This window comes from Pyrgilauda ruficollis, unplaced genomic scaffold, assembly GCF_017590135.1.
Source record: "Pyrgilauda ruficollis isolate IOZ18807 unplaced genomic scaffold, ASM1759013v1 scaffold3, whole genome shotgun sequence".
Taxonomy (NCBI): domain Eukaryota; kingdom Metazoa; phylum Chordata; class Aves; order Passeriformes; family Passeridae; genus Pyrgilauda; species Pyrgilauda ruficollis.
In genome coordinates this window covers 8,285,385-8,298,113 of record NW_024524377.1, presented here as the reverse complement: position 1 = coordinate 8,298,113, position 12,729 = coordinate 8,285,385, and the positions used below count along the sequence as shown (strand labels likewise).

Sequence of the window (12,729 nt, the reverse complement as noted above, 5' to 3'; positions counted from 1 at the left end):
GGAAACAAGGCCTTGAAGGGTGAAAAGTTTATCTGCCAACAATTTAGTTTAGATATATAACATATATCTTATATATATATCTATATAATATATATATACACACATATAAGATATATATAATATATCTTTTATATAACAATATATATTTAGTGAACAAATTCATCTATGCAGGTTTTGAAAGTCTAGCGCACTTCTTGGTAAGAAGGAGTTAAATTTAGAATATATAATTTAAATAGTGAGATTTTTAAAATCTCATGCATTTTGGAAATTGTTGAGAGGGGTGGAAGATAGAAACTTCTGTTTTTCCTCAGTTAGAGGATTGCTACTGAAGTCTTTATTTAGATGAGTAGAACAAGTATCACCAGAACCTGGTGGGCAGATGTGCAGCCAGCTATGCAAACACCTGAGAAAATACAACAGCCTTGCAGTTATATGGCTTTTTCAAGATTTAGTAGAATGATTAATTATTGAAATTAATGTTCTGCTAAGACAGAAAAATGATGACTTTTAAAATAAATTGCTAGAAAATAACTGCGGAATTTAAGCACTTCAAAAGACTTTAAGGGAACAAATAGCTTCCCTGGAAATAATCCTCTCAGAAATAATCTAGTAAAACCTACAAAATAATGATGATGTTGATGTGGATGAACTAATGGCCAAAGGTTGAAAGAGGAATCAAAGGATGGGATAAATGAGAAAAGGGGAAAAAAAATAGAAAGTGTGAGATGCTGCAAACAGTGGTTACACTGAACATGGACTGATAAAATCCTGTCCCATTTTGCTTGTTCAAGCTGCTAATGGGCATTATTACTTTCTCTGTAGGAAAGACAGGGCTGACAAAGCACCAAAAATACTGCCACTTTCTCAGCAATAAAAACATCCAAATGCTGGGGGAAGCTGTTGTAGACTTTGATCAAAGCCTCACTGTGACAGACTATATCCCTCTATACTCAAATTATCATTCCTAGGAAAATTACCGAGCTGACAGAAATAGCCACAATTTGTCAGAAACATGCCTTTGGTTCTTGGACAGAGGAACCTCTCCTCTGACTCCTGTGGTTTAACTCATAGAGAGGGAAATTAGGACAGTCTAATCTGATCAAGATAGTTATGTATCAATTCACTATTTGGAAGAGTGCAAATTTCATTGTCCAATGACTTCCCTGAAAAAAAACTCGAGTTCAGTTGTGATGAAAAATCCATCTCCCTCCACAACTTAAATATATTAGAAGACATATAAATAGAAATTTTCAAGTATGAGGGAAAAGACTGAGAGGGAGGAAGGGAGGTAGACACTGAGTATGCCACTGCATTCAGTATGAGAACCCCCAGGTGGAAGAAAAAGTGACTGCCAGAAGCAAGATTGTCTTTGTTCATTTTGGCAACACTTAAAACACCGTTCCACTAGGAGTCATCATTATACAGCACATGTTTTGTTAAACACATGTCAGAGACCAGATGTCCTTAACCTCTGGAACAGCTTATTGTCCTGCTTAGTGGTCACATTTTACTCACCTCATTTTCTAGCAGAACGGAAGGGGCTATTAGTAAGCATGAATTGACAGAGTAGATATATAATGAACTGAATCACAGAGGACTTATATGATTTGTCTAAGCTTAGAAAGAGAGATTCTGCAAGGATGAGAACTGAGTCTGCCCAAACAGCAGCACCCCTCTTTCCTGTACTGGTCCTGTCCCAGCCTGCCTGGAGCTGCAAGAAGTGAGGATTCAGTGCCCACACCATTTGCAGTAGCAGCATATTTGTACCATACCCACAGCAGCCAGCAGAGAGCTGCTGGCATGGCACACATTGGATGTGGATTGGATGATTTTAGTCAGACAGTGGTAACAGCATCTTCTTTTCACTACAACTTGTTATCCATCCAGACCTTGCTGGGAATGAGTCTCTGTCCTTCTCAAAATCTTTATAGGAGTGGAATATTCAGCTTGTTTTCCTTCAATGTAACCATCACTGCATCATCTCAAAGTGCAGAAAGAACATTGCTGATTTATCCTAATTCCAAACAGAACAGAGCAGGAGGAAAATACTTTGAAGAAAAAGCCAAGCCAGTAGTCCATCACCTTACAGTGGCATCTGCTGAAGTTTGTCAAAGCAGGGCAGATTCTCTGACATCTGCTATGCACACAGCCAAACCTGGATGTATGTGTTGCTTTAAAAATAAAGTGTTAGGTTGCTTTACTGCTGTGCACGAATTGATAAGGAGAAAGTGTTCTATGTTTCAGTATTTGCAGAGCACGGTAGCTTGCTTCCTGTGCAGGACATGAAAATACACTCTCTCACTGCTGACTTTCAACATGCTTCTGTTTCCAAATGAAGCGCTGGGCATGATTTATCAGTTTCCTAGGCCTCAGTTCCCTCAGTAAGCTCTCTTTCCATGACTCACCTAGACAGCTGGAGTCCCTCTGGCCTGCATGGTTTACAGAAGCAAGGCTTAGGTATGTGAGCACTGCAGAGAAAAGATTCATGGCCAAGGGGATAGCAGTGGCAAAGGAAATGCCACATGGCTTTAGACTAGTATCTGCTAGCCTTGGGAACATTTCTGTATTCCTAAGGCATTTTTCTCAATAGGCAGAGATGAAAACCTGCAACCTTGGCTGGACTCTACTGAGCCAGAAAGATGCACGTTTCTGTTTGAAGTCTATCATGTGCTGCTGCTTGCAGATCTGTTCAGTGTATAAATACTGTAGTAGCTGCTATGGGAGATCCTAAACAGAAATGAAAGCCTAATCTTTGCTCTTTTTGAATATGACAGATGTATATGTACCATTTTAACATGCTTAAAAATGACTTGGTATCAGACTGGATGGTATTCTACAGCTCTGCACATTCAAAGAACCTGCAGATGGTCTCTCCATGTGTCTGTTTTCTTTCTCAATAGTTTATTCTATGGAGATTTTAAAGGTTACCCTGTATTCATCTGTCTGTATTGAAAGCTAGAATATTTTGCCAAACTACATTCCCTTCTGGAATATGAAATCTCTATCAGCACAATTAACTGCTTCCAATAAAAACATCCCATGAGTTGAAAAGGAGTGGGGAAGACAAGCAGAAGTTCTTTATTTTCTTTCTCTTCTCTTTTAGTGTTTACTATACCATTCATGTCCTTGAGCTGTCTGTCTCCAATATTCCACTGCATGTCATGTGCAGTTTTTGACATGCACAATCATATTTTATACGTAGGCTTATGTTATGAGGGGTTTACATTGGTTTTAATGGACCACAAATTTGTTCTTCCCCTTCTGGAACAGTCCATAGCTACAATCCAATATGTGAGCTAGAACAAAGGCAGAGCATCCAAAAGTGCACTTGTGCACATTTATATAGGAGAAGGAGCTAATTTAAAATATTGAGCTCTAACTTCAATTTCACTGTTACATGCAACAAAAGAAAGCCAGCATAAGGTACCTTAACCGTACGAAATTAGGGGTGCTCCTGGCTTGGCTAACTTACAGCACTTACATAACCCCTAAATCAAGACTTATGATATTCTAGATGATCATGGTCAGACTGGCTGTATCCACACAGTCCTGTTGAACCTGGTCAGAATCCTACGAACTCCAATGCCTTTGCACGTAAATCTCTCTAGGAATACGAGTAGGGTTGCCCCAAGTTGGTTTCCAAGGCCTTGTGGCAGGCAAAGGAGCAGCTAATTTGGCCTCAAACCTGACTCAGGGACAGTTTGCAGAGCAGCACAGAGCTGCATTGAGTTGCTGACACCAGCAGCACAGAGGAAGCAGCAGGAGCGACTCCTGTGTGCTGTGAGCCATAAGCCAAGCAGAGAGGAGTAAGAGGAGACTGGAGGTGATATGAAGGAGCTTTTTAGCCCTTTGTGCTCCAGCAAATGAGACACAGATTAAAACTCCGTGCTTCTCAACGAGGGGAGGTGTAAATCACCACTACCCCAAAAGCAATGAGGTCAGATTCCAGTTTATTCTTTGTGGCATGTATTCCTTAGGACAAATGATAATGTGATGAGTTGGCCCCACATGAAATGTTTAAGCCACTTTTAAGACCATACCAGCACTAAAACACACACTTGTTATTTACTCTCAAACTGAATTCAGCTGCACTCCTTCCTCAGATAAATTCTCAGAAATATTTTGGTAAACAGGTTTTGATATACAGCCTGAAGTAAACTTTAATTAATTTGTATTTGTGCACTCTGAGAAGCATAAAACATAAGCATGCTTGGCCTTTAAATCATTGTTGTTTATCAGACAAATTTGACTTGATGTGATTGCCTTTTTTGCAGTGGTGTATTGGTTAGAGCATGTTGCTAATAACACCACGGTTGTGGGTTCAGTCCCTGGACAGGCCATTCACTTCAGGGTTGGACTCGATGATCCTTGGGGATCCCTTCCAAATCAGAATATTCTGTGTTTCTGTGAAAATTCCTTTGCATTAGCAAAGGGACTTTCTTACTGCAGTGGAGGCAAACCCACAGCTCATGCAGGACACCCACGTGACATGGGACTCTGCTATCTAGACCTCACTGCCTTCTCCACATGGCTCAGTTTACAGAGCCCTCAGAACACAAGAACCATTCCAAGAGACCAAAAAAGGCAGCAATCTCCTTATCTGAATGCAGGGAAATGGAAATTGTTCTGCTACTTGCTGTGAGGGTCAGGCTGAGCCAAGGCGAGGCAATGGAGTTTGCTGTGCATTAAGAGCTCACCGGGCCCTGGCTCTTAAGCAGAGATAGTGTTCCAGCAGAAAGCCTCTGAAAACTGAGAACAGTATAACCACAGCCTCTGAAAAGTCTTTCTTCCCTTTCTTTTATGAGCAGAGACAGTACTGAAGCAATGTCTCTGAAGTAGTTTTCTTTATCTGTTCTCAAAATTGGTTTGTTTTCTTTCTAAATCCAGTTATCATATTACTGTATAATACTATTATTAGCTATTGTGATATTTGTCTGCCAGATAAAGAACAGACAGAAAGAAACAATTTAATTCCATTCCACAAACTGTTTAGCCAGGGAAGGTATTTAATATGCTGCAAAAGCCAGTTGAACACTGTCCATGCCGACAGCACTGGCAAAGCTTTCATTTGAAATCCATCAGCAGGAGAAAAGCGAAACCATAAAAGGTCATAACTGAACTCGGCACTATTGCTGACAGGGCTCGGGGTCATGGCAGACCTCGCTGCTGTGCTTGGAAAACTATGCCCTGCAGCTCTTTTTCCAAGAGAGAGGAGTGCTACAAGTAGAGATATTAGCCCTTAACTCCTGTAACTAACGTACACCCTGTATGTCAGTATACCACAGGTTCAGGATAAAGTTAAATTTAAAAAATGCCTGCATTTTCCTGCAAAACAACTCAAGAGAAACTGAAATGAACATGAATTTTCTCCTAGAAAACAGTAGAGGCAAGGATCCCATGGTAAAGCTTTGTTAGTCCAGACTTTGAAATTTACACCTCCCCTGTAAAATGCACTGCGGAATACTCTCACCAGATTGCTCCTCCTGACAACTCTGACATAAAACGAAGTTATTTAAAAACTGCCCTTTTGAGACCTGTGGATAAAGTAGCTCACAAATACTGGTGACCCAGAGCATCATTTTGTGCTCTTGGGGTAACTGAGGCATGGAAGTGTAAAATGACCTTGCCCAAGGACACACAGGAGAATGGAGCTGGGAACGAAACCAGAGCTCAGCACTCCCACGCAAATGCCCTCAGCACAAGAACATCTCCTTCTGCCACAGGCCTAATGGAACAAACAAATATATAATGCATTCTCAGGAGCCTTTTTCTAAACCATCTGCTGCTGAGCCTGAATCAACAAGCTGTTCAGATTACTCATGTGCTGCACGTTAGGTATCTGCTTTGATAACTGATTGAATTAGAGCTCCCAAATGTGCCCACTGAAAGGCAGAATAAATTTTAGGAGTTTCCCTAGTACGACTATCCTATCCAGTGGATTAGTCTCCACTGGAGTGAGTTTGGGTTTTAGGAACCCTATGTTTGCATGCAGGAGTTGTGATTAATAATTTTTGAGTAACTAGGTAAAATATGGGAATATTGTTGCAATTGTCAATATATTTATTTTCTTCCTCAAAAACAAGCTGAAGGTAAGCATCAGGAAAAAGCAATTACGCATGGAGTTGTACTGAAACTTCTCCTAACAGAAATGACATTGAAACTACATGGCCATTCAAGGGATAAACCTGGATTAGTGTGCCAGCACTGATGCATAGAGCCGAGTAAGCTGGTCTTCCTCTAAACATTTTTGTCTTTCTCTGAAAGTTTAGTTTTGGTACAGCTGGAGAGCCACTATGCATTAGTGGGAAGCTGACAGTAGAGGTTACTATACTCTTGAACTACAACAGCAGCAACATAAGACATCTCTTCCTTAACCACCAGTGTAGTTGCCCTTTAACCATAAAACCAGTGACAAAAATACTCCAGCAATCCAGAGGAATTTGAAAGGTTGAAGGTTACAGAGCAAGTCCACCCACATATTCTTAGGAAATTCACTGCATTCGTGACCTGACTGTAAACAGGGAATCACATAGATACTGCAAGATATAATCTGACGTTTTTCAAAAAAAAGAACTTCAGAATCATTCATATTTGCACTTCTGAGCTGCAATATTCAGTGTCAAAATGTCTATGGATGTCTCGCTTCACTGTCTGCTTCCCAGATGTCTGCACTTAACTTTTCCAGAGAGGGAGCACAGAACCCTGACCACTGGGTCCTCTCTGTCTGAGTGGTGAGCACTGAACCAGATTTCTCAGAATCTCCCACAATGCATTCACAGTGCTGAAAGGGTCACTGCGCACTGCTGGTTTTGCTACCACATTTCCTTGTAACAGAGTTTCGGGGGAGAAAACGAATGCTAATATAGCTTGCATATATGTGACTTGTGGAAGCAGAACTAAGCTCTTTGTAGCAGCAATTAATAATCCTACCATTACATTCAATGACTGTTGGAGTTAGTGATGATCAGACCTTGCTCTCAAGTAAACTTGTATTTTTTCATTTGTGCTTGGAAAGACTGGGCTCACACAGATTCTGCTAAAGGCAGAGAAGTAACACCTTCCTCAGGGAAAGTAACTTCCCCATCCCGAGTCAAGTATGGAATGGAGCAGAAGAGCAGGTGTTAGTGAATTCATGGTACACTACTTGCATGCCCGTGTGTGTATATACATATATGTGTGTCCTTGAGTACTTGGTTGATCACTTTTCAACAGCAGAGAAGGCTGCAAATCACAGTACATGCACCAATGCTGAGAGTAATAAAAACACCATAACTTTTAAGGCCTCTCAGGATCTAGTGACATTGCTTTTTCTTTTGCATGTATCTACCATAGAGCTTACTAATCACCATGACACATGTATATGTGTGTGTGTGTGTATGTACAATACATACACAGATATACACACAAGATACCACATCAGGAACAGTAAAAATCCCAAAGGATTGAAAAAAGACAAACAAGGATGGTCAAAATCAGGCCCCAGTAAGGTAGTATGTGTTTTTCTAGTTCTGTCTTTAAAAACAACTAAAAGACAACACTGATATACAAAGTATTCACTAAACATGGATCATCAAAAAGCCCCTGAATAGTAGGCATGGAAACATGAAACAATAAGCCCAAAAGCATGTGGCAAGTTTGTGACATAGCTGCAGAACAGATTATTTCTCTAGTGCCAGATACCCTTGTTGAATTCTGTGTTATTCTTTGGCCTCTGCCATAGTTACCCAGCTTTAGCCAGTAGGAAAACCAAGTTTCTTTTTCAAAGGTGGATACAGACCTGGGACTATCACACAGCTAAAATGTTCAGAATCATTATGTTCAGAAATGTTCAGAATCGTTAAATAATTTTGATAAATATATCAAATAAATCCAATAAATGGCACAAAAGAAATGAATATTCCTTGCTGTCACTGTAAACTGAGGGCTCTACCTTGCCTAAATCAGGCATATTTTACACTAAGCTCATCATTGGCTCATTTAACAGCTTTGGCAACAGAAGTCCACTTCCATCTGACACCCTGTCTGCTATAAATCATTAGCTCAATCTCACATCAGGCTGTTTTGATTTTGGAGCAGAAACATGTTACAAAATCTCCCTAGAGAGATCAGTCAGCTAAGGAAATTGCTTATTTAAGAGAGCTGATCATAACAATAGAGAAGAGCTCAACATGGACATTTTGGGACCAGACAACCCTTTAAAAGAAGATACTGCTTAACTTGGATGTCTCACAGACTTGCAGGTCTCCCAATATTATTAGTGCCTGTACAAAGCTACACAGTGAATCACAAGGCTCAGTCCTTGTGGTTGAGGGCTCTGTGCTCTGCACCACACCATTATTTTAGAAGTCTCCTCTAACTTGTTTATGTATCAGTGCATTTGCTGTGTGAACTGCACACAGCTCACACTGGAGGCTGAGTGTAATGGACATTTTGTTCATTGATATTCATGAAAGGAAAATAAAATCCCTTAGAATGAAGTTGGGCTCTTCTTTCAAGAGCATCCTTTCCCATGACCCAAACAGCATCAAATCATAAATTATTTAAATGCTTTAGGTGTCAGAACCCTTGCTCAGTTCAATTAAGACTGTAGTTGAGGCATGAGTCTGACAGTAAAATGTAAGACTTTGGGAGCTAAATTCACAGGAATCAGGGTATCTTTGTTTTCCTAAACGTCATTATTAAAAATAATTTCTATGAATTGTACTCAGATAGAGTTTGCAATCTAGGATTCAGAGTTTAAATCATAGCAGGATCATTTCTGGTTTGAATCCTAGCAGATAAGCCCAATCCTTTGTCCTCTGATTGGAGGTTAAGTCAATAATGTTATTTTTTTTTGTGACGAAAGGTCTTTGACAACTGCAAGTATAAAACCAAGATCCAGGATGGTCTTAAATATCCTCAGGAAGGTCTTTAGACCTTCTGTTCAATGCAGGATCAGCTATAAGGTCAGACCAGATTGTTCAGATGCTTTTCCAGTCTGAACTTGAATACCTCCAGGGATGGAGACTGCACAACTTTGCTGGGCAACCTGCTCCTTGACATGTGTTACAGTCCAAATTTAATTTGAGAAATGTTTATTGGAGTCTTTCATATAAGAAACTTGCCCACCAGCATAAAGCCTTTGAAACCTACATGGCTGGAAGAGGTAATAATAAATTAAAACAGGTAATAATTATTAATATTAAAGAGGTAATAATAATAATAGTAAAATAAATGCATCTTATTTCCATATTAATTTCATTTTATATTTTAACAAATGTCTTTGATTTCAAGATTGTCTTTGATTTCTCTTAAATTTCAGAAAAGCCAAGCCTGTTAGCTAGTCCTTTGAGAAATGCAGCTCTGGGTCTGCTCAGACACGCTCCTCCAGAAAGCAAATGTTCTATATTTGCTTTTTCAACACATTCAAGGCTCAGTTGTGCAGTGTGGTCAGGCAGCAGTGTTTTGAGCACACAACACACACACGTGGATGTGCCTTTTCTCAGTAAACTTACAGGGAGGCAGCTCACACAGAATTCAGAGCCTTATTAAAAAGGCTGAGGGAAACAGAGCTGATCTTGAGCACCAGGACTTTCTCCACCAATGCTTGCTATGAAAGTGGGGTCACGGCAGGGAGAGCAAGTTTCTTCCCAGTACTTGGGATGGTGCAGAGAGAATGGACAGGCAGGAATTTAGGACTAAGGATGAGCTTTGGTAGACTCAGAAATGCCAGGTTTTGCATGTTCAGAGGAACACAGCTTTGCTATTTTGACTGACAGGCTTTAGAGAAAAGTACCTTCCGACTTCAGTGAACATTTGACACCTTTAAAGGTGCAAACAGTGTGAAGGATTTTATCTCATAGTGAGATTCTAACCCCCTTCCTATAAGGAAGACATTTTTGCTCCCTTTTCCCACATTTTTGAGTGCCCAGATGGAAGAATCTGGCCTTAAAATACATGTGTAGCAAGCTAGGAGGCCTTGTCACGCCTTCAGCAGTGCTGACATCAGCGAGATGTCTCACTGAAGAGCTTGGCAATTTTACAAGATGGAATTTTTTCTTTTTAGCTGGAAACAGAGAGCTTGTCATCAGCCAAAACACATTGCAAACTCCTGCATGTTGTAAGGATTCTTCACCCAACTCTCCCAAAAGCATCTCTGGGAATCCCACGGTTCTCTGGCACATTTCTTAGGGAAGAGCAGAGCAGGAGGCTGAGATGTAGCTTTATAAGGTTATAGAATTCAAAGACTTTCAAACCAATTAACTCCAAAGGATATAAACCAGTGACTTATATAATAATGAGTCAAGGCTCACACAGTAACACGATAATAGGAATTGTCGGCCTTGTGCAGCTAAAAAAAAAATCCATCTTGCCCAATAACCTGCTACAATTAGCTGCCTGCAGCAGTTGCCTGGGAAAGAGTGAAAAGGAAGGAAATGTAAAGAGCAATTAATCTCCTGCCATTCTTCCAGCTGCTAATCAGCCGTGCTGGGTTTTGAGGCCAAAACCTACACCCAGAGCAGTGTATACGTTTATTCAAGGACCAGTGGTGTTCATTTTTACCCTAGCTGTACTTCTGATCTGTACAACCCACTTTTGGAAGGTGTAGTACAATTTACCTATGTACCATGGGAAAAATACTGACTCTATTTTCTTCTGTTCTTGAATTCTCTGGCATGTTGCTGGAATCCACTTGATATTTATACTCATTCGTCCAGTTATCTTTTAGCTGGATTAAAGGAATTAATTTAAATAATCAGGAAGCCTCTACTGACAATATGTAGAGCAACAAGCAATTGAGTCACATTGTCTGCTTCAGTGGATATTGTACCTGAAAGTGTGACTGTACTCATTAAACCTTGTATGGTATTCTCTGGATGGCTGGAATGAATCTCCAGTCCAGCTTGGGTTAAAGGTATTTTGCCATTGGTTTCATTGGAGTCAGACACTCATCTCTGGCCTTAGACCCTTTTCTTGCCTTGCTCACACCCTCGTGGCTGTCAGGGCACCACCTTATGTGATAACCCTCTGCAGGTAACAGAGCCCAGAAGCAGACCCATCCCACAGGCTAATGTTTTAGCCAAATCACATCTTGGCTTGCAGAACTTCCCTGGATTTCCCTGAAGCATCCCCACCAAGGTGGGTTCAATTAGCCCTTTCAGAGCCAGATGTCACAGATCTAGATTTTGGCTGATCCTCACTATGCTGCAGTTTCATCTGCAAATAAACTGCAACTGTCTGCCAGTCTGCAGTCTGTGCAGCTGTCCACAGTCTACTACAACAAACCTGATGGCCTGGGAGTGTCACCTGACAAGGCTGTTTGAAGCTTTAAGATATCTGTGTAAAAGTCCACAGATGAAGGGTTCCACAATATTTAAAACAGACTGTCTTTATTCACTGTTTTCTGTCCCTGTGAAACAATGGACCATGGTAGGAATTTTAAATACAGACATGAGCTGTTTTTATCTTGTGGGGGGATTTCTTTTTAAGTATGAGCTATTTTATCTATTTTATACCTTCACCACCATGGAATTAGGAATTTTCCAAACAAACACAGTATAGCCCTACTGATCTTACTTATAGTCCTTATTACAATGTCACTGTTCATTTTTTGAAGAGCTAGCTTTTATTTCAGTCTTCTTAATTTAACTGATTATTTTATTTAACCTGTTACATATCATTATATAAAATGAAAATGTAGACTGATGTCTGATGAGTAAGTATATCAGTAAAATATTAGTTTGGACTTACCAACAACTGTAAGGTTGACTTGTGCTTGTCTGCTGCCAAGTTTGTTCTCTACAACTAGAGTGTAACATCCACAGTGCTCCTGCTTTGTTGATGATATTGTTAGCTTGCTGCTGTTTTCAGCATTCTCAATTTTAATATATTCATTTTCTTGAATCTGCCAAATTAAAAGAAAAATTATGTGATAGATTTCTTTGTATCTGATAGAGCTCAAAGCACAATACAATGTTATCATATGAGTGTTATCTGCAGATAACTCTGTTACAGAAGTGCAGCTGTTAAACTGTGTAATCAACACAAGTCATCTAGAAATGCAGTGGAACATTATAATGGCTCCAGTCCTGCAAAGGCCACAGGGAGCACTGGTGTTGCTGGAACCTCACTAAGGAACAGGAGTGTCACTTTTTACCTTCTCTTTGACAGGCTGAAAGTGCAAACTGTGCAACTGTCAAAAGAGCAAAGTTTGGTCTCACATATCTTCGAGAAAGCACAGTGGAACAAGGGTTTGGCCTTGGCTCATTTGCCATCCCCCTCAAAGGCCCAACGTGCAGACCATCCATAGCTGGGACTTCTGGCCTCTTGTTTTAACCAGGCTTATTCTGTACTTCCACACAAACCAGGGTAATGGTTTCTTGGGTTTGAACAATTGAGGACAATGTTGTGTGAAATGGAGATACAACACTACAGCTGTACAGAGAGACATTCAAAGAGCATATTGAGCTTTCCCACTGCATTTTAATTTTTCCAAATCTCTGCTGAATACCATAGGCATATTATAAACTAGTTTTTAATTGAAACGGAGCTATCATAGCATAAATGGCCAAGGTGACTTAGATTTTAATCAGCATTAGCTTGAGACATGACAGTTCTTTAAAAACCTCATAATGCTACACTGCAATTACAGAAGCTGTACACTGTGTTCTTATGAAACAGACAACAAAATGTCAATGCCCTTCTTCCTCCCACCACTTCCTTCTTAGATAAGTGACTCTTCCAAGCCAT

General features: G+C 40.2%; 1 protein-coding gene across 3 annotated transcripts in view; it reads right to left on the bottom strand.

The window, feature by feature from the left end:
• Positions 1-12,729, bottom strand: part of MYLK (myosin light chain kinase) — a 196,197-nt gene that overhangs the window by 30,539 nt on the left and 152,929 nt on the right. For all 3 annotated transcript variants that reach the window (XM_041473044.1, XM_041473043.1, XM_041473045.1), the window contains one exon: positions 11,731-11,884. In XM_041473044.1, the coding sequence (XP_041328978.1) occupies positions 11,731-11,884 (154 nt within the window). The remainder of the gene's footprint in view (positions 1-11,730; positions 11,885-12,729) is intronic.